Here is a 21345-nt window from a genome sequence, read left to right on the forward strand (position 1 = left end):
GAGTACTCTGTAAAATATGACTTTCTCAAGCACTCGAGGTGCTCCTTCGATTAATACATGGCATATGTTTCTATGAAATTTTTTTTTTTGGGAGGGATATAAAACATTTGAATGGAAAGTTGGTTCTCATTCGAGTTTCTGATAATAAAGTAATTATTATAAATCATCCTTATTGACCTAATAAGAAAGCACATAGAACATTGCAATCGAAACTAGTTATCACCAATACTCCTTGCAACAGCTAGCAGCCAGGGAATGACAAGCCGCTCTGGACTATAAATAATAATACATCATTGCAACTAGAACACAATGCTGGACCATTTCAATGGATAGACATGGAAAGTATTTGACTGAAACCATGGAATCTACAGACTTGTTTAGTTGTCTCGATTCGGAAATTGATAATTAATTCACAAATCCAACCATCACCATTGCATTGAGGTGAGGGCTGCTCACAAAAGCGAACTGGATTGAACCAAGATTGACCGCTCCTAGGAAGTCTGGGGTCCATTCATGCTATGTTTGTTTTGTTGTACATACTTCACGTTGGCTAACCGAGTTCAATCTTGATACTGGAGGCTTAATCAAAGAGTGCACAACGATCACAACGCCAGTCTCATTACATGGCACTTTAAGACATTTACTACATGCAGCGCTATGGGACAAGTCACAATCACAAATGTTAAAAAGCGTAGAGTTGTTCTGAAAGTCTTTTTTCTCATTCATCAAGTGTCGCCAACCCTATAGTGGGGGCTTTATCTCACTTGTATCTATGGCCTTTTTACTTGGTAGGCACTGTACCAAGCAACCCAAATGCAATCCATTGACCCTTGTCCGGTATCATACACGAACGCCTTTATCCGATACGCCTTGCTGATCATGTCTCATGCGAAAAGAAAAGTCGAGAAAGTTGAAAAGAGCAGTGCAGTGAAGGAGCACTACAGTTTGGCCGCGATTCAATCGCGGCTGTCAGCCTGGACTCTCTTCACAACGTCGACGACCTGAGGGTAGAGCTTGTCAGAGGTCTGAAGACCGCAGACCTGGCTGACAACCTCCTCTGCATTGTGCTCGGCCATGATCTTGGCGAGCTCCTTGCTCTCATCGTCGCCCTCGACATTCTGGAAGCGGAAAGCCATCTCGGCGGCAAACAGTAGGGCCTGGACGCTGTGGCCTTTCTCTGCAAGCTCGACAGCCGGGGAGATGAAACGCTCCTTTCGGCTCAACTTGCGAAGAGGAGCACGGCCAACACGCTCGACGGCATCAGCCAAGTGAGGGTTGCTGATACGCTGGATGATCTTCTGCTTGTACTGCTCCTGCTCCTCGGCAGAGATGCCGTGCTTCTCGACAATGAGCTTGCTGGTCTCGGCGAGAGCGGCGGAAACCTCCTCCTTGATCTCCTTGTCGCGGAGGGCATCATCGACAGTCTTCTTCTGACGGTTGTAGCCGTGGTAGGCGGCAGTTGCATGGCCAGTGTTGACAGTGAAGAGCTTGCGCTCAATGTAGGGCAGAAGGTTGTCGACCCACTTGATGCCATCGATGGAGGGGATCTCACTGTTCTGGAAGGGAGTTCTGTCGACAACCCACTCGTAGAACTTCTCGAGGGTAACGTCAAGACCGGCGTCGGGATCCTGGGCGGGGACAATTCGGTCAATAGCCGAGTTGGCGTAGGCAGCACGCTCGTGGTGGTCGGCAAGACGGTGCTCTGGGGTGTTCTTGGGATCCTTGATGAATCCAGCAAGTGTGTCTGTGGCGCCGATGGCGTTCTCGCAGGCAATAACGGCAAGGGGCTTGAGATCTTGCGATCGCTTGTCGATACCCTTGGCAATGACGGGGGCAATGAACTTCAGAATGTTGGGACCGACGGAGCAGGTGACAACGTCAGCGGTAGCAATCTCGTCAACCAACTCAGCCTCGTGTGTTCTAGAGTTGATGGCGCGGTAGTTGGTGATGGTCTTCTTGTCAACACCCTCGGTGCCAACCTCGATGACATGGTACTCCTTGGTGCTGTTGAGAGAGTCAACGAGCTTGTCGACGACATCAGCAAAGATGACCTCGTAGCCGGACTCGTGGAGAAAGCAGGCAACAAAGCCACGGCCAATGTTGCCAGAGCCGAAGTGAACAGCCTTCTTGCCCATTGTGAAAGTGGTGTGTGGTGTAGATGTGAGTAGGTACAAGTTGTAGGTGAAGTGGGGCAGGCAAGTACTATAGGTGCTTGCTTGTAGTATAGTGTTTGTTGGTTGGCCTAAGGTGGAGAAGGCACTGAATGTGGGTATCAAGAGAAATGAAGTTTTTGATGTGAAGATGGAATGATGAAAACAAAAAGATCGTGAGATTGGGAGGAAGTCGTCAGCTTTATATGGAAGCTGAGTCGCAGGTCCGCGCAAAGTATGGAGGGGTGACCCGGGAAGGAGTGGTCGGTATCGTGGTTGGAGTGCTTGCCTATGACATGCGGGTGCCCAGATGAGGTGAAAGTGGAAACGGTTCGCTCACGCACAGCCCACTTTCGTTTTTAAGGCTTGGCGTCATAAACGGAAGCGTGCTAATTGTACCCTGGCTGATGATCCCTGGCAGGGCAGACGTGAAGTGATGCACTAGCAGTAACACCAATCAGAGAGGATCTTGGGGTCTGATATGGAACAGGTGTGAGCGGGGTCCTTTGATCGTGGAACTGATGAGTAGCCGGTTGACCGGTAACTTGACGTTGGTATGACCTTTGATGTTGGGTTGATTGAGAGAACAAGTCAAAATTGACTTGACAGAATGACCAGATATCTAGTCTTACAACTGGCGGTCTGGATTCAAGTGCTGGTAGCCGAGGTTTTCAAACGGTCAAAAAAAGAAATTTTATTGTTCTGCTCTCTGCTCGGCGTTTGCTTTGTTGTGCCTGCTGCTTCCACTGATTGCACTGAGGAAACTGGCAACTGCCCCCGAAGCAAGCCCAGCCCAAACTGTAAAGCTCGTGCCCCACTAAGATAGCGTCAATTGGACAGTACTCACAGGTGGGGCATCGCTCCGTTACATCCCTCCTCACATCACAGCTCAAGGGTCCGTCATCAACATTCAAATGGCATCATGCGAAAACGGAATTCCTCAGACGCTGGGTGCTAATAGTAGCAGTGCAAGTAAGTTCCCTTTTTGCAGCTAACCCCTGGAATCCAACCCCTCCAATGTGCCGCCGCGCCTTGGTGGCTTGCTTCCTTGCTCCTGTAAGGTATGTATCAAGACATACGCTATGCTTGGAGTTGTTGCTACACTGCATGGTGATTCGTGTCTTCTTTGTCGTATACAATACACCTACAAATTGACTTCCCTCGTTTTGAGACAGCGTTGCAAATCCCTCGATAACCACCGGTCAGTGTCTGAGCAGTCGAAGCGGTGTCACCACACCAACAGCGGCTGCTATTTTCCGGTTCTGCCGTCGTAAGAGCCTCGGATCTGCAAGGACAAACTGTACTACTACTCGCATAAGATTCACAGCGGCTAGCATGGCCACCATGGTTCTATTATTGCACTGGATTCTTGTGTACTTGAGGTGCGACCTCTTCTCTAAAGATCGCTGGCTGCTCGCTTGGTGTATGCACATGTGTAAGACGCCCATGGGGGATCGAAAACGCACGCATACAATTACTCCGGACTGCAGACTGGCTTCCCCATACTCTCCCCCGCCTGGCTGGCGGCCGCCCATGGGCGATTAATGGGCCATTTTGTCACTACCGCTGCAAGCTTCATGCGGTCGAGACGCAGACCCTCTGTTTATTACGCCAACCATGCAGGAAAGTGACCAGATCCCTCTCATATCTGACACAAAAGACAAGCAGACGAAAGAGAGAAAACGGACTGCAGGTCGGGTCCCGAAAAAGGCGCGCTTCATTGGGCCAGATCTCAAGTTGTCGCAGAAAGAAAAAGGCGCAGCAGTAGTACTCGTCAACGGTCAGACAACACATCGTACTTTGGGTTTTATCGAGCGCGTAGCACCCACAACCAACCTCATCGATCTAGGTACCGGCCCGGACCCGAGTGTTTCTAAAAGAAGATGAACGTTGCGACTTGGAAATAATGTTTCCTTCGCATCCCTGAAAAATGGTAGTAAACTTTGCATGGTATTTGCCTTCACAATGGAAAACCCTTTTTCATCTTGCCCTGACTTGGTGCTGTTCCTGAAAATCACCAAACGTTTCCTGCCACTCCACCAGGATGGCCGTCCACATTCTGACCGTTCCCAAAAACGGTGGGATGCTACCCCTGGGGAAGTGGATTGCCCCTCATCTGTTACCATCCGTTCCAAGGGCCCCCCGCTAATCCTTGGCTATGACCTCACAGCGCAGCCCAACGTAACCAACCAAAGACCCTGCCAGAATTTGGTCGATTGTTCGATCAACCATTCGCCCGTCAAGCAAAGGCGTGCGGCCACGGATCGTCGTGATTCGGCTCGTTCCTCTAGTCAAGTTTGTCAAGTGTACAGTTTAGTATGAATGCGCCCAACGAGCAATGTTGTACTATATATCAAGATATCTCAAGTATCCACCTCCCTATCCCGTGCATTATGATCCATCTTGATTGTTTGGCTCCGGATAGTCATCTGGCGCTTCTCTTTCAATGGCTTGTGATAACTCTGCCACCGAACGTGCAAGTAATCAGGTTCAATAAACAGGATGAATATCGCTGCACGCGGCTGCAGTTCACTTTCCATGGTAGTCGGACCTCTGGACTATCATAGCGTCATGTCAAGTCAAGGACTCGCGGCCTGTGCGATCGATCCGTACGATGTCATATTGCTGATACATGGGCCCATTTGTGAGATGACTAAAGCAGACGTAGGAACGTCAGTTATCGTCATTCCCGAAGGCCTGGTTTGCGCGACTCAATCCGGTCTGGACTAGGGCTGAATGATTTCCATGACGAAATGCTCTGCAAACAGTTGCATTTCCGACCCCTAAAAGCTCCGGGCAACAACACCATTTGGCTGGACGGCTTTTTATGGGTCATTCAGACCCGAGAGCCCTTCATCGTTTGTGGGCCCCAGTCTCGTGGCTTGAGGCGTCGCTGATCCCCTCATCCAGTTCCGAACTTTCTGGAGGACAGTACCCACTGCCGCACAGCACCTCACTCAGCCATAACGTTTCTATCAACGTCGTCCGAAGCCGTCTTGCCTTGACTCGGCCTGCACGGCCATCCAAGGCAGCGTACGTATCCCGTCATCTTCCACGGGAGATTTGGTTCATCGGTGCCGCATCGCCGAACCTCTTTTCCCCGGCTCCGTCGGCCTCTCGAGGAAGCCTCCGTATCCATGCACGGGGGTTTGAACCCACATCGCTGTTGGTTGCAAAGCCCACAATGGTCCAGACCCCTTTGCTGCTGCTGCCGGCCCAAATCAGTTGCTCAGTTGTATCCGCACCAATTCCAAAGGCGCGCTACTCCAGGTCTTCCGCCGTCTCCGTATCTCCCTATCTCTTCCCCCAAAGAACAACGGATCCGGATTTATAGCTCTCTAATGACCAGACTACGGCACGCCCGTAATGGTATCGCTATGATATATCAGCTAATTAACTGGGAAACTTGTAATTAGGAAAAGCCTTGACCATACTGGACTGCACGTGTGGTCTGGCTGCATTCTAGTCGCGTCAGAGCATCATCATTGTTACTAGCCACCATCGTCGTGACTCCGACTCCTGATCCGCCCCAACGTCTTACGATTAAACAGTACAGACAGACATAGCCGACGAAAACTCCACAACGTCAATTATACGGAACGGCTCCACCCACCCACACACACTTTTCCACCCATATATCACATGTTGGACGTTATCTGGTGGATCGTGCAGGACGAAACGCCATCAAGCGCAATCATGAGAACATGTCGGGATCAGCGTTAGTTCCCTCCTTATCGTGAGAACGTTGTGGCATCGGGCGGCTAGAGTTGATGCTCGGCGACCTCTTGGGGTTCAACTTGTCACTCCGTTTCTCTCAAGCAAGACAAAATGCCTCAGAAAGATGCGTTTTATAAAAGGTTACTGCTCATACATCGGCTCTTTCGGGCCGCAACTAGGTAAGCGAATTAGACGTACCCCGTAATACTACTATTCTGCTTCTGCGCTGCGACAAGATAGTTTATTGCCTCAAGCAATATCGTTCTTCAATGATACACTTCCAGGGGTAATTGCCCGAGTGCAACCATTGGGCAATTCGTGGCTCCTGTTTCTAAATCCTGCATGAAGACTATTTGTTGCCAGCAAGACGACTGGGTCTTGGCCCCATACTCTCCGCAATCCCATAAACCAACAGCACAACCACCCCCCTGTAGAGAACCTCTCGGGTTGCCCAAAAGAGAATATATATCTCACAAACCTCGGAAGCTGTATCCCCTCCGTTTTGAAATAAACCACCCCCCGAGCGACTTTGGACGGTCCACCGGCGTATCTGCCGGATGTCCTGGCGACGCCAAGTGGGGCCGGTTCGTTCCGAGCGTCTTGTGTCACTGCCGAAGTCTGAAAGAGTATTGGCTGGCTACCAGTTGTTGTCATGTTTGGCTGTGTGCCCGTCGTGTTCGCTCAAAGGGTAAAGACTGGGGAGGCCTCTGCGGGCGAAAGTTGTTAGAGACGAAGATTGTGGGTTCTGTTGTTCCCAAGTTCATCACCGTTTTCGCAAGTGCTGGGTCATGATGTTGGCTACGGCATGTTCACGTAGAATTTCACCCGTTTAATAGAGGAAACGAGAGGAATCCCGTTTCGAAATTATGTTTCCTGGTTGGATTGCTTATAGAAACCCATATCTTGACGCAGTTGTTCGTGGCTAAGGCATCGTACGGCGGATGTCCTCAAGAGTCAATGCTATGCGTTTGTCTCACAGGCTACAGCCAAGTCACGGAGACGTGACATGCATCGAGTGGTTACTTTCTGTTTTATTTCGCTATCCTCTCCTGCTTTTCTCCCGCCCTTGCTCATATGAGAGAAAACATGGCCGCGCCGAGGAGACCAAGCAGATACATATCTCAGTTCTGCACATCCTATGCTTCCAGAATGAATCATGAGTCCGGGTTCAATGAACTGTTTCCTTTTCCAGCGCAATTTGAAGTATTTGTTCTGCTGTGTACATCTGCTTGATTGATATCCGCTTTGACCCAATCATTCCTTTCATCGCGTTACAAGCACCACGAGAATCAAGTTCAATACCTGAATCAGCGCCATGTTGCAACAGCAAATCGTACACATCTTTGCCTCGAGACCCGCATAGTGCCGCAGCATGAAGTGCTGTGCCAAAATCACGGGATATATCATTGACGCGAGCATTGCTATTAAGAAGCAACTTGACAGCTTCAACATCTGAATGATATGCCAGATCTTGCAATGGGGGGCATTCTGCCGCTCCCCCGAGGTTGGGGTCAGCTCCACTGTCGAGTAAAAGCCTCAATGTCTCGATATTCCTATCCACATATGCTACAAGATGCAGCGGCGTGTCATCATCCTCATCCATTGAATTGACCTCTGCACCATACTGCAATAGTAGCTTCGTCATTTCAATATTGTCATCGCCGCAGTTGGCTGCATGCATCAAAGGAGTTGTCTTCTTGTCATCATGTACATTTGGATCGCCACCGCGTTCCAACAAGATTCGTGCAACTTCCAATGGATAAGTGCCGTCGTAAACGTCGCGATCGCTTGGGCAAAAGTTTGTGGGCGCACCATCGTCAAAAAGTCGATTCATCAGCCTGATCAACGTACTGGATGAATCCTTTTTGAATTCCTCTTCGGGGCGGAAAAGCTGTCTCAGACGCCTCTCCAACGATTCGCTTGATTCGCCCTTGAAATTGGTTCCAGCATCGAGAAGTAGGTCGCAGATAGCGGTTTCTCCGCGAATGTATACTCTGAGAAGAAGTTCTCTGGCTGTCTCATAGTCGACCTTAGGACTGAAAATTCCATTCTCAATCCAAAACTTAACTGGTACTTGATTTCCTAGCAATGCACAACAGCCTATTGGGGTCATGATAGCTCTCATCTCGTCTTCTCGCATTGAGAGGTGACCTTTGATGACCTTATCTCTGGTGTACTGAATAACGTATTCATGAAGATTCCTCCAGAGTGGGCTACCAAGTACTACATCATGGCCATCCTTAGATTGCAGGAGCTGGTCCCAAATACCTTGGTTCACCTGGCTCATGTCGGCAAACGCGAGAAAACCCTCGATGGGTATTGTGGTCAAACGTTTCAAGTGTTTATAATTTTGTGTCTTGATCGACAGACGGTCTTCACGATTCTTCTCTTTCTGATCATCCATAGTGCTCACGCGTTGCCATAACTTGATTGAGATTTCGAGTGTTGTACGATCTGCCTCGACGCGGCGTAGATGATTTGTCTCCAAATACTCCTGAACTGATAAATGGGCAAACCTGCAGGTCTTGGAGGCCTCATCATCATCCGGGTCGTAGATATCGACGTAACTGTCATCAGAGCTATCGCCATCAGAGCTATCGCCATCAGAGTTATCAAACTTTTTATTGTCGTCAACTTTGATCAAGTTCCGACAGGCGGAGAGAAGGCTGTCGGAACTGAGCGTCGCATCAAAATCAAACTCCTTGCTTGCGTCTTGGCAAACCAAGACGCAAAGCAACTCGGGTGTGATTCGCTTTAAGCTGATTGCCATGAGCCACATGAATGCACGATCAGCGTACATACGCCATTTCGCCCCGAGGCCGTTGTATATCCTATCGTAGGCAGCTTTGAGTCCTTCAGGAAGGCTGTGTAGCCAATCCAATATAGCCTGATTAGACTCAAATTCGAGAAGCTCATCAATGTGAAGGGAAGCCCACTGAAACCTAATAGCAGTGTCAGTATCAAGAGAGTGCCAGGTCTTGTTTCATTGCTCGGGGAAGAATCACATACATTCCCTGGCTTTTTTCACGGAAGAGGCGCACGACAGCGTCTCGGACATGAGCAGACATCTCCTCTGTTGCCCATTGACTCTGAGAGATTCTGTCCATGACGAGCTTCTCAATATCATCCTGATTATGCGCAGCTTCGATTTCCAAATTTGGTGAGCTACTGTAGTGCTTTATCAGGTCCTTGTCGTTTCGACTAGCCACGAACACCTTCACAACACTGCTAGAATATTGAACGAGGTGATCGAGTGTATCGAGTATGCACTTTCGACTCCCCTCGTCACATTCATCTAACCCATCGATAATTATGATGCTTCGAGGGTTTTCATTTGCCAATTCAAGGAGGAGTTCTCGGGTTTCTTCGTTTGTGAGATTATTGGATGCAAAGCTCTGTTCTTTCTTTTTGTTGTAGGCGTCTACCGTACACCTTTGGATGCGCTGTGGTCCGGGAACTCGAGAGAGTTGTCTCGTTATGCTGTGCAAGACAGCCCAGGGATCTCTTCGATTCTCCTGGTTCCGATCACAGAAAAAGTATGCCAAAGGAATGTCCATTGGGGTGACATCATCGACAACTTTTGTTGACAGTTTTGTCTTCCCTGCTCCAGCTATGAAGGAAGAACAGAACATTTAGTAATTGTGGATCGCTAGATGTGTTGGGAGTGGAGGTTTGCTCACGAATGCCATGAAGCCACAGGGTTGTGGATTCCGATGATGCTTTCCATTGTCCGTAGGTTTCGTGGACAATCAGCCACTCGCACGTGCCCTCCAACCGCCCTCTCCGCGCGTTGTACAAATCGGACTCATAGGGTATCCCAGAGATCCATAAGAAAATATTGTGGACTTCTTCATCGGAGAGTGCTTCCATGAGCAGACCAATTCCGGCTTCGACATTCGCGAGCCCACCTTGAAGACTATCAAAGCGATAGGTGTGAGCCTCCAGCATGTCAATAAGCTTGTCATGGCGTAATCCTTGCCTTTGGTGAGCGACCGCATCCAGAATGGCTTTACAAGCCAGAGCATTCTTTTCGACCTGCATCTCTGTTTCTGCGATTCTCCCGATGCATCTAGCCAGGCTCTCGGGGTTCAAAAGCCCTCGCGTGGTATTCGCTACGGAACCGGACGAAAAGTATTTCACCGCCAGCCCCAGGAAACCACAGATGGCCCCAAGTAATTCCAGTATGCTATTCTTGAGGGCATCTGCAACATCTTGGCGACCCGGCAAGCCAAGATATAGAACCTGGTAGATCCTCGCCCGCAAGTATGCTTGGGTGGCCGCATCAATGCCAGTCCAAAGCTGGCCTGCCTGCTCCTTGTTCATGGTAGCGGCTTGCAGAAGGAGACGAAAAGCTGCCCACGGGAGTGCAGCATGAACAGGATCGTACTGTACTGCGAGGTCACCAATCTCCTTGAACTTGTCCAAACAGTCGATGATTCTCGCCATCACATCACGCAAAATAATAGTGCGTCTCCCGACTTTTACTCTCCAAGCTTTCTGTTCTGCTTCCACGCGCTTGAGCTCTGCCTCGCGTTTCACATTTTCAATGAGATCATTGCTGCCACTTGATACACTCCCATATTGTGTGCTAGGGCTGATCTTTTGCGCCTGAGCGAACTCCCGCAACGCACGAGCATGGCTTCGATCTTCCGTTGAGGGGCTTTGTTCCAACCTAGACAACGCATCCTCCCATAAGCTATCTTGAGCAAATGCTCTTACCATTTGCACCTTGTCATTGCCATTATCATCGCCATTGATCGAAGGATCAAGTGTAGCAGTCGGAGTCAATACGCCTCGGTGCTGACTGTCTGATCTTCGGTATTCTTGTGGCACGCTCGGCGGGGATGTTGGCTGACTTGCTGGATCCAGGGACGAAGCCGGACTGACGCTACGATCAAGTCGATTGCGGAAGACAGCCTTCAGTCTATCCCGCTTCCTCGGCCTTGGTGTTTCTGACATCATGAGAGTCGCACAGGGAGCATGGAGATCTCGTCAAGCATAGGATGATGGATGAGTGATCAGCTTGAAATCACTTTGCATGGAATTGGCTGAATCGGGTAGAGAAGGTTATCTTTTCTCGCTGCAGCCTTACGTTCGCCATCAGCTCTCGACGAGAGGGGAACAGCCACAGCCCCCTCATGTTGTGATTGGCTCGCCTGTTGTGGGACGTTTACGACTACAATGTGTACTCGCTGAAAATATTCACAAATTTCTGGAATACTGAAGAACATTATGTATCACAGTATTTACATGGACTATCATGAAATCAACACCATGCGATGGAGCTTTGGGCTGCGCCTCTAGAAAGAGTATGGTACCTAGTATCTTTGAAAAGTCCTTGCATTGACCTACCTAGGTTACTTATGTAGGTTAGGTCAATTGAATCAGCAAAAGTCTCCGCACCAAGCTTAATTCTATTTTCTTCTTTTTCTCTTCCCCATGAAGTAAATTTGAGTTGTCCTTTCAAATGACACCAGCGACAACGCCAGTATAGTCCTCTTAAAGGAATAGAAGACCCATGCTGACTCATGTATACCGGCATATCGCACGTTTCAGTTCATCAAGCCCGACAAGCTTTCCCAAAACATCATGTTGAGACTGGCAGGGGTTTAGGGCCTGCACTTGTTTGCCAACTGCCGTCCTTGGGGTAACCAACTGCCCTTCTGGGCCAAACTGAAGTCTACAATCAGAGTATCAAACTTGTCGCAAGATTCGACTTGCATTGCGCTAGGTCACATATTAATATACAATTATACAAGCCTTTGCTCGACACCAAGATTGGACGGTTTCATTGTCCAATCGGTGCACATCACGTACAATTCTCAATACTGACATTTTACTTTATTCGCCCTTGGCATGCACAAACCTCCTCTATCAGAAAGCTTACATTGTGCGCAGATACTGTGTCTTGATGTCGCATTTTCTAGAGTACCACTTCTGAGGAATGATGGCGTGCCTGACACTCAGATTGTCTGCACTCATACTTTAAATTGAACTAAAGGAGCAGGCGGGATCATTTCCACACAAGTAGTGGTTGTCCGACATGAACTATGGCATCTGCCAGGCACAACAATATGGAGCAGGTGAGCTGTATACCTGATCGACCCGGCATCCGAACTCAGCCCCGGTTGACAACGCCCAATCGGGAATGTAGGTCTTGTGCTTGTGAAAAAGCTTAATCTTTCGACCTCCACAGATTGCATCAGAAATTATGATGTATATAACAGATCCAAATGTCTTGGCATTGGTTAAAGTTCCGACGACTTGCACGATCATGTTTGTCGAGACACGGTCACGACTCGTCCCTAGTCCTCAAATTGTATGAAGCTGTTAGCTTCTCTCTTCACTCGTTTTGCCTAACATGAGGATGACTCGGGCTCTTCGTGCTCTTCCCTTCATTTCAGTCTTTTCTCGTGCTTTCAGTTTGGCAGTGACCAATTCGACTGGTGCATTTCCAAACACGACGTCGCCCGACCCAGCAGCAACATCTCTTCCATATAATCCAATTCTGGCAAATGGCGCAGGTGAGTTCCCTACTATACGCGCCACTTGTAGTGATAATGTCAAGGTTTTTGGTACTAATTTCCGTCGCAGTTGATCTTGGTATCGCTCAAGCCGCGTACGACAAGGCCACTGCCTTCGTCGCTGGTCTGAGCAATGATCAGAAAATCACAATCATTGGCGGCGGTAGTCTGGAAGGCAATGCAACTTGGACCACGCTGCAGCTCAGAGATGGAGAATCTGGAGTGAACCTCCAATTCTACGTCTCTGGTTTTAGCATGGTCAATGCCCTGACCATGACCTGGAACCGGGACCTCTACGCCGCGCAATTCAAAGCAGTGGGAGAAGAGTTTTATGCCTGTAAGTCGTCTCAGAAGAATCCCTGTCAGACATGATAATGACATCGATGCAGTGGGTTTTCAAGTTGTTGACGGCCCATTACCCGGAGCACTGGGCAGAGTTCCTTGGGGTGGTAGACAACCCGAGGGCTTCTCCCCAGACCCTTACCTGACGGGTATTGCTCTTGGTCAAGGAATAGCCGCCATGAACTCGGCAGGAGTAATAGCAGGTAAGTCTGGCTGTCCCCATGTACTGCGACAACTACAATGTAACTCCGACTAATCTACGTCGACGATTATAGGAGCCCGTCACTTGCTTCTCAACGAACAGGAGACGCACCGCATGTCTCAAGGACCAATCATTCCTAATTATTCTTCCAACGCCGACGACAAAACCATCATGGAACTCTACCTCTGGCCATGGGGAGACGGTGTCCAGGCAGGCTTGATGGCCGCCATGTGTGGCATGAACCGCGTAAATGGGACGCAATCTTGCGAGAACAATGACGTGCCCGCTGGGTATCTCAAGACTAAGCTAGGCTTTGCCGGTTTCGTGTACCCAGATGTCAACTCCCAATTCACCGCATTCGGTTCGGCCAATGCTGGTGTCGACTTGGGATCTTCTCGACTTTGGAGCCAACGTGTCATTACTGAAGGACTTGCCAATGGTGACCTGACCCAGGAGCGCCTCGACGACATGGCCGTGCGCAACGTCCTGGGGTACTTCTTCGTCGGTCTGGACAATGGCCTGCAACCGTCAACGGTGTCTTCAGAGACGGAGTGGCGTGGCAACATTCGCGGTAATCATTCTGCTATTATCAGACAAGTGGGCGACGAGGCAATCGTTCTACTGAAGAACAGCAACGCGACTGGGCTTGGACTGCCTTTGAAGAAGCCAAAGACCATGTCTCTCTATGGATCCCATGCTGGCCCTGCCTTGGCCGGACCGAATGTCGCCTTCAACCCCATTTCGGGACCAGCCGAGGTTTTCGAGGGTCACCTTGCTGGCAGCACTGGATCCGGTCAACTTTCACTTCCATATTTGGTGACTCCTCTCCACGCTCTGACTGAACGCGCCATCAAGGATAACAGCATGAGTAAGTGTTTGCCTGCTTGAGTTCTGTGTGTTCATCTACTCATCGATTCTACAGTTTGGTGGATTCTGAACAACACTTACACCTCCAGGGATCCTTTTGGTCCTTTTGTATCTAATGTCACCGATGCTGATCCTCCGGGCGGCGGCGGCGACGGTGACGGAGGCGGTGTCGGCGTACCGGGAGCTGGCCACTTTGGCGGCGGAACAGGCAATACCCCGTCCTTCAAGAGCTACGCAGAGAACTCGGAGGTGTGCCTCGTCTTTGTCAATGCGGATTCTGGCGAGGGAACAGATCGCACAACACTCACCAACCCCGTGCCGGACAAGATGGTCACAACCATTGCAGACAATTGCAACAACACTGTCGTGGTCGTCAATACGGCCGGTCCGCGAATCCTTGAGGCGTGGATCGACCACCCCAACGTCACTGCCGTCCTCTACTCTGGCCTCCTAGGACAAAACTCGGGTCAATCGATTGCTGGTAAGTCGAGTGTCGCCCACGATATGGTCCTCGTCGGCACAAATATTGAGACTGACGCTTGAATAGACGTTCTTTATGGTGATGTCAACCCAAGCGGCAAACTTGCACACACCATTGCCCTAAAAGAAGAAGATTACCCAGCACGCGTATGCGAAGCCGCCGCTTGCAATTTTACCGAGGGCGTATACATTGATTACCGTTGGTTTGACCAAAATAACCTCTCGGTCCGGTACCCCTTTGGGTACGGCCTCAGCTACACCGAGTTCGACTACAGTGTCGCCTCGGCCGAGATCACCAACGGGACCGCGTTCCTCTACAAGTACCCCACGGGCAGCTTTGGACTCGGCGGCGAAGTCGACCTGTGGGACGAGGTCATCAGTATCAGCACCACCATCCAAAATGTTGGCGCCGTCGACGGAGCCGAGGTCGCGCAGCTCTACGTGAGCTTCCCCGCCGAGGCAGAGCAGCCCATTCAAGTCTTGAGAGGATTCGAAAAGCCCGTGATTGCGGCCGGGGAAAGTGCTGAAGTCTTTTTCGGCATTCGCCGGCGGGATCTTAGCTATTGGGATGTCGTGGCCCAAAAGTGGGCTCTGGCGGCAGGAGAGTATACCTTTTCGGTAGGGGCGAGTTCGAGGGACATTCGGGCCACTACGACGGTGACTTTGACGGCGATTGAGTACGACAGTGATCTACTACAGATTGTACAATAATGTCTGAGATTATTGGGTCTGGGGATGCAGAGGAAGGGTGTAATCTAGTACTGCCATTTTGTGCTTGCCTTGGATATATAACCTAGAAGGAGGTGAGGATTTACTTCTCATACTGTAATTCATTCACTCTTTGAAACCTGACTCTTGGGAAGAAAACAAAACGACATTGGCGCACAAAACATATGCGAGTTCATTCCATGTCTTCTCAATTTTATTCGTGCTTTTCTCATGCTTTAGCTTTTAACACTGGACCCGTGAGTGCAAATCGCAAAGCGAGAAGGCAGCTCGCACAAATCAGAATGACACACCCCGCCCATAATTGGATGCCTATGTATTTGCCAGTCGCATTTAGAATTGCTCCTCCAATCGGCGCGCCAATCAAGGATCCCAGGGCGTTCAATACCGAAGACATGCCTAGCCGGGTTCCCAGACGGCCCAAGTCGGACGTGAAGCTGGTCAAGACAACCGCAGGAAGCGCGACAATGCCGCCGGAAAAGAAGCCAAAGAAGACGGCAAACGCGATGTTGCCCCAGCCGTGAGTCGTGCCAATCCACCCAAAGACAGTTATGGCCGTACACGTCACGGTGCAAAAGAGGGTCTGGACGGGTCCGAGTCGATTCGCTATGAGCGAGGGCGAAAGCCGACCCAGAATGGAGCTGGCATTCATGATGGCGACAAGATACAAGCCAATAGTCTGCCCGCCCAGGCCGTGGGCTAGTGCGAATGGCTGCATGTAGAATACGGGCGTGAAAAAGGCAATATTGCTCGAGCACAGGGCTGCGCAGTACAGGACATATGGACGCTCTCTAAAGGCCTTGAGATCGAGAAGGGAGCGTATCTTGTCCGACGGGGGTTCGCGGCGCCGCAGTACGACTACACTGATTGACAGTGTTAGGAGTGCAATGAGTCCCTTGACTCTCACGGTCCAAGCGAATCCTATCTTTGGCTGTAGCTGGGTGAAAATGACCGAGTACACGACGCCGCCAAAGCTCGAACCAGACACGACGACACCAAGAGCCAAGGCCTTGCGGTGGAAGAAATACTGCGGTATAATGGCCAGAGCGGGTATATAGAGCATCCCAGTTCCGAGCCCCGAGGTGACTGCCTGTGCCAATATCAACTGCCAGAACTGCGTACATAGACTCGTCATCATCAAGCCGAAAATGACGAAAAAGCTGCCGCATAGTATCAGGGAGCGCAGGTATCCCTTGTCATACAACGGCCCTGAAATCACGCCGATGAAGAGCAGCAGGAATGACTGAATCGACCCAAGCCATGATATGGCAGACGGGGACATGCTTTGTAATAATTCGGTCTGATAATATGTTTGATATACACCGAATGCATTCACAAGGCCCCTAGAAGCGACGAATCAGTACGAGCGTCTCAATGATAGAGATGTATGAGATATTTGCCTACCATGAGTTCCAGTACAGGAAGAACGAGCCGACGACCTGCAGCCATGCTGTCAAACCACCATCAGGCGGTCCATCGCCCTTGACAGTTTCGTCTGTCAACTGGGGCTCTGTCTTTTGCACCTCGGATATGATACCGTCATTGAGGTCTGCAATATGAACAGCCGGAACCTCTTCATCATTGTTTCGGCTTCGTGTGCGGTTCATTGCATTACCCCAGACTCACGGCTTCTGTTTTTCAGAGGCAAGTCTCTGTGGTAGCCATGGGTAGGCGAAGGGGCGCCATGTTATATACCGGCAATAAAGTGGATATGAGCAACGCCATGGCTTTCTCCATTAGAAATACGGAAATTTTACCTGCAGTTTCGGGCTGGATGCAGGCAAAAGCGAGCGAGTGAGTGTGGGGATAATTGGGATATTGAAATGAGCCGGAATGACCTTGCCGACAAACACAAGTAGGAACCAGTGGAACTCACATTTCTTCTCTCGCTGAAAGAGATGGGAAAAAGGCCACCAGTAAACCAGGACTCCATTTACCCCAGATTCGTTAAAAGGTTTCCCCCCCAAAAAGCACCAACCAACCCCACCCGCGACGCCGTTGCATTTCTCTGCGATGCCGAGGTCGGCGGGCATTGACAAAAAGTATTCGCTTAGATGCTGTCATAATTACTCGATTCAGTAGCCATCAACTGACCGGTGAGTCAACTAGTAATACGAAATTGCCGACTAGAATTGTATCATTGAAAGAGGCCAATGCAGGAAAAATAATCGGCGGAGAGAGCCGAAGCCGACTTAAAGAGGCAACTAGAACCCGGTAAAGAATCACATGATCCGAACGTGCATTTACATGGGAAAAGTCCGAGAGATCCCACCTAGTGTTCGTTCAATATTGTTCCACAATGTTGCTAAGACAATTTGAGGTCTAGGTTTCTGAAAAACGAGGCAAGTAACCGCGGGACCATGGCAGCGACCGATATTGAATTCCGCCGGCGCTCAAAAGACGATCTGCCGGCCCTGGTCGAGGCGCTAGAAGACGTCTACAGCACGGACGGCTACCCCATAGAGGGCACAGCGACCGCGGTCTCCTTTCTCTCGCCGCCGGGTCTCGTCGCAGCATGGGTCGCCGTCCACCGCGGCCTGGTTGTGGGTCAGATAGCTGTCGTTGCCGGCGGACAGGGACACCACGCTGCAGTGCGGGCGTGGGTTGATTCCGTCGGAAGCGGCGGTGATGCCGGGGCTACAGTCGTGGCGGCGCGGTTCTTTATACGCAAATATGCCAGGGGATTCGGCCTCGGTCGTGCGCTGGTCGAAAAGACGTGCCAGTGGGCCAAGGACAATGGCAAGAGAATCGTCATTAATGTGCTCGCCAAGGATCAAGACGCCATGAAGCTCTATGAAAAGCTTGGGTTTAGACGTTTCGGCGAGGGCGAATATGAATATCATGAAGGGAAAAAAGCTACCCAATACTTTTACGTGTATTAAAACTCGACTAGATAAATCACAACCGGCCATATTTCTACCTGTAAAATCCGTAATCTCGTAGTACCTCGTGACGTCGTATGCTCATACCTCTGTCCCATTTGTAGCTTGTTCGTCTCCAACCGAACGCCACATGATGCATTGCCTGCTCGACTCCAATCTTTTCTATTGTAATTGGTCACCAACTCTTTGCAAGAGAGGCGCGCGCTCTCTTGCCTCCTCGCTTCCGTCTAGGAGAACGTCACCGTACGGCATGCTCTTCCATTCGCCCTCCTTGATCTTGGCGACAGACCAGCTGCCGACCTTTCTTGCCTCGGTAAAGAATTGTACGTTTTCTTCAAAACTTCGGTTGCCGCTCTCGGGCAGGTAGTAATAGGTCCAGATTCCAGCAAGGGCATTCGTACCCGCAAAGACGAGGTAAATGTAGTATGCCAAGTTGTTAAACATGATGGGCGTAAGGAACGTAATCGCAAAGTTTGCCAAGCCCCAGATAATGACACTGACAGCTGCGGCTTGCGCGCGAGCAGTTGTAGGGAAGATTTCGGTCTAGAGAACAGGTCAGTCTTAATAAAAGGTTGTATTCTGAGATACGATGCAAGAAATGTCTGCACTTACCGGTACCAGCCAGACAGTGGCCAACCATCCAATGCCAAAGGCTCCCGTGGCTACAAATAGAGAAACAATGCCAGGAATGGCAATGAGCGTCTGATCAACATGGAGATGGTCTGCGTTCATGGCCAAACCTCCAAAGAGTGCAAGCATCAAGAAACATAACGTCAAGACCACACTTCCCCAAAGTAGAAGGACTCGACGGCCCATGGCATCAATCAAGACCCATGCAAAGGTCATAAGAACAAAGTACGACAAGTAATTCGCCATGGTCAGGTTTTCAGAGGTAGCCGTGTCAAAACCGAGCAGAGAGAAAATTTGGGGTCTGCAGATCATGTTAGCAATATACAAAACTGGCGCAATAGGAAGGCATACCCATAGACACTGACAGCACCGTAACCTGTCAGAGCTTGACAGATCTGAACCATGATGGTAATAAAAGTAGGGTGAAACTGGTCGTGGCTCGGTGTGAACATGTCCCAATAACTGACAGACTCGCCCACCTCCTCGTCGTGGCGCTTCTTTAGATCCTCGAACTGCCGATCTCCCTCCCCTTCCTCGCCATCCCCGTACTTTCCTCCGTATATCATCTCCAGTGCTTTCCTCGCATCATCGTCACGGCCGTGGTAAATGAACCAGCGAGGCGATTCGGGGAGGCTCTCGACGCAGGCCATGAGCGCAATGGGATATACTTGCATGACGATAATGGGTATGCGCCACGCCCACTCGTTGTGCTTGCCCAGACCGCGCGTCACGCCGAGGTTGATGGCAAAGGCCATGTTGAGCCCGAAAATGTTCATCTGAAACTCTTGCGCGAGCGCCTTGCCGCGCGCCTCGTCTCGGGCGAGCTCACTGGAGTAAATGGGGATCACGGCGTCTACGCCGCCCACCCCGAGACCCATGATGACACGGCCAACAAACATGACGTAGAGGGCGCCCTGCATGCCCTGAAGACTGGCGAGGAACATGATGAGATTGCCCAGACTCGCCGTGGCCAGACACCCAAAGATGGACTTTTTGCGGCCCCAGCGGTCGGCAATCTTGGAAAAGAGCACGGCGCCGACGGCGCAGCCCAGATAGTAGATGGACACGATCCAGCCGACGAGGGGACTGTCGGCGGAGATGCCCATGGTATCGAGGTAGTTGAAGTTGGTGTTGATGAGTGACATCATGCCCTGGTCGTACCCGTACAGCGCAATGGCCGTCGACGAGAAGAGGACAACCTGGGCGCGCTTATTGTGCCATAGCGACAGGATCTTACTCTTGGCTGTAGACATCTTGGCGACAGTGTTGTGTGTGTAAACTTTGAGAGTCACTGCTCGCAACTTGTATAATTATGTCAGACTTGATACAAGTCGACCAACCCGTTGTGCTGTAGGCTCAAGACGCCGTGAACGACAAGATCTTCAATGCCAATTGAGTTCCTCCCGTAAAACTCCAAGATGACCTAAAGACCAAAACCTTTTCCCACTGCAATTTTCTGGGCAATTGCAAAATATAGTACTCGCATAGCATGGCGCGAACCATGGCACAAGTAAAGAAAAACCATGGTGCATATCGATGAGTTCACGTGGACACTATGACGGCATCAGTGGGGGTGTAGCCGTACCCAAAGTTGCCGAATCGCGTCTAGCGCCACTGCATAACATCGCGATACACGATTATAAGAAGGCATGTCGGAGATATTCAGATCGCCCGAGAACAAGATGGGTGGGTGAGGGATGAGCTTATGTGGTCAGCAACATGCTTATATAGTTGGTGCCAACTCTCTTTTCAGGCTGCCTTTTCGTTTGCCACTTACAATCGCGGGCCTGGAATGAATCTATTTAGAGTTTCAACGCGCATTTGAATCCCGGGTGCACGCTTGAACACCTGATCCCGACCAAGTGTAGGACATTTCCAGCACGTTGGTTTTGAATGGCATTCTTGGGCGTATCTTGAATTCGAGTCTCTAAGCATAGAAATGGACTTTATACTTTGAAACGGCATTACCTACACAATTGCCATTTCAGATGCACGGTAACGCCGGCACTGCTATACCACCCATTGTTAGGTTATGTTATACGACGAAGCAAACTCAAACAAGAAAAGGATTTTATATCCTCTTGTGTATTGCAACGTCTTGAGAAATCACTCTTTGAAATTTTGCGTGTTATATACCTGTATATTCCTGTTCTCATTCTATGCGCCAAGTAAGTTGTGCCCGTGTCGAATCAAGGCAATCGCCCAGAAACATCTGATAGGATCCTTTGGAATTTTCAGGCTGGCGTATCCTCGGGGCAATTGCTAATTTCAGTGATTGATTTCTTGTGAGCCACGATTTGTTTGCTTTGTGGCTCCCATGGCCACGAGTAGGGAACTAGAGACCTCGCAGATATGTGCGCTTCGTTGTGAAAAAGGTCACCTCGAGCCCTGAGAATCGAAATATTTTCTTATTCTTGTAATAAATAGTGGGATATGAGCCAGAAGCCGATGATTCTTCGACCATGGTCTTATTGCTTTGAGGTCGACGTTCTCGCTTGCACATTTCGGCTTCAATTGCAGGCTCAATTTGGTATCAACAAAACCAAAGACTTCAACAGAAGACCTATTGACGAAGTAGGACCAAAGAAAGACAACGTTTATTCAGATCCTGATAGATACGATTGAACTCTTGTCAAAAAAAGTATAAGAAGATCAAGTAATGCCTATAAGAATGCAACTTTGCATTCAGTGAAATATCACACTACCCTCCAGGGTCGTCTTAAATTCTGTTAACGTAGGCTTTGTCTCAAGAACATGCCGAGTTCTCAACAACAATCTTTTACTATACTATTTCAATTGCTCTGTGCTCCATCTCTCTCTCTCTC

The 21345-nt window shown here is 49.9% G+C and overlaps 6 protein-coding genes across 6 annotated transcripts; 2 read left to right on the forward strand and 4 right to left on the reverse strand.

Moving 5' to 3' along the window:
• Window positions 1-956: 956 nt before the first annotated feature.
• PFICI_04988 (Mannitol-1-phosphate 5-dehydrogenase) lies at window positions 957-2135 on the reverse strand (the record flags this gene model as incomplete). Its single annotated transcript, XM_007833569.1, has 1 exon — window positions 957-2135. The coding sequence occupies one exon, from the start codon at window positions 2133-2135 to the stop codon at window positions 957-959; it is 1179 nt and encodes a 392-aa protein (XP_007831760.1).
• Window positions 2136-7035: 4900 nt separating this feature from the next.
• PFICI_04989 (uncharacterized protein) lies at window positions 7036-10826 on the reverse strand (the record flags this gene model as incomplete). Its single annotated transcript, XM_007833570.1, has 3 exons — window positions 7036-8809; window positions 8877-9477; window positions 9548-10826. The coding sequence occupies 3 exons, from the start codon at window positions 10824-10826 to the stop codon at window positions 7036-7038; spliced, it is 3654 nt and encodes a 1217-aa protein (XP_007831761.1).
• Window positions 10827-12228: 1402 nt separating this feature from the next.
• PFICI_04990 (uncharacterized protein) lies at window positions 12229-14993 on the forward strand (the record flags this gene model as incomplete). The annotated part of the gene is made up of 6 exons (XM_007833571.1): window positions 12229-12391; window positions 12462-12728; window positions 12781-12936; window positions 13009-13803; window positions 13858-14283; window positions 14350-14993. The coding sequence occupies 6 exons, from the start codon at window positions 12229-12231 to the stop codon at window positions 14991-14993; spliced, it is 2451 nt and encodes an 816-aa protein (XP_007831762.1).
• A 226-nt stretch (window positions 14994-15219) lies between these two features.
• PFICI_04991 (uncharacterized protein) lies at window positions 15220-16615 on the reverse strand (the record flags this gene model as incomplete). Its single annotated transcript, XM_007833572.1, has 2 exons — window positions 15220-16351; window positions 16413-16615. 2 exons carry the CDS (start codon window positions 16613-16615, stop codon window positions 15220-15222), a joined length of 1335 nt encoding a protein of 444 aa, XP_007831763.1.
• Window positions 16616-17368: 753 nt separating this feature from the next.
• On the forward strand, window positions 17369-17890 carry PFICI_04992 (uncharacterized protein; the record flags this gene model as incomplete). Its single annotated transcript, XM_007833573.1, has 1 exon — window positions 17369-17890. One exon carries the CDS (start codon window positions 17369-17371, stop codon window positions 17888-17890), a length of 522 nt encoding a protein of 173 aa, XP_007831764.1.
• Window positions 17891-18052: 162 nt separating this feature from the next.
• On the reverse strand, window positions 18053-19773 carry PFICI_04993 (uncharacterized protein; the record flags this gene model as incomplete). Its single annotated transcript, XM_007833574.1, has 3 exons — window positions 18053-18433; window positions 18503-18821; window positions 18872-19773. 3 exons carry the CDS (start codon window positions 19771-19773, stop codon window positions 18053-18055), a joined length of 1602 nt encoding a protein of 533 aa, XP_007831765.1.
• Between the last annotated feature and the right edge of the window lie 1572 nt (window positions 19774-21345).

This window comes from Pestalotiopsis fici (genome assembly GCF_000516985.1).
Source record: "Pestalotiopsis fici W106-1 unplaced genomic scaffold PFICI_Scf_3, whole genome shotgun sequence".
NCBI classification, from domain to species: Eukaryota; Fungi; Ascomycota; class Sordariomycetes; order Amphisphaeriales; family Sporocadaceae; genus Pestalotiopsis; species Pestalotiopsis fici.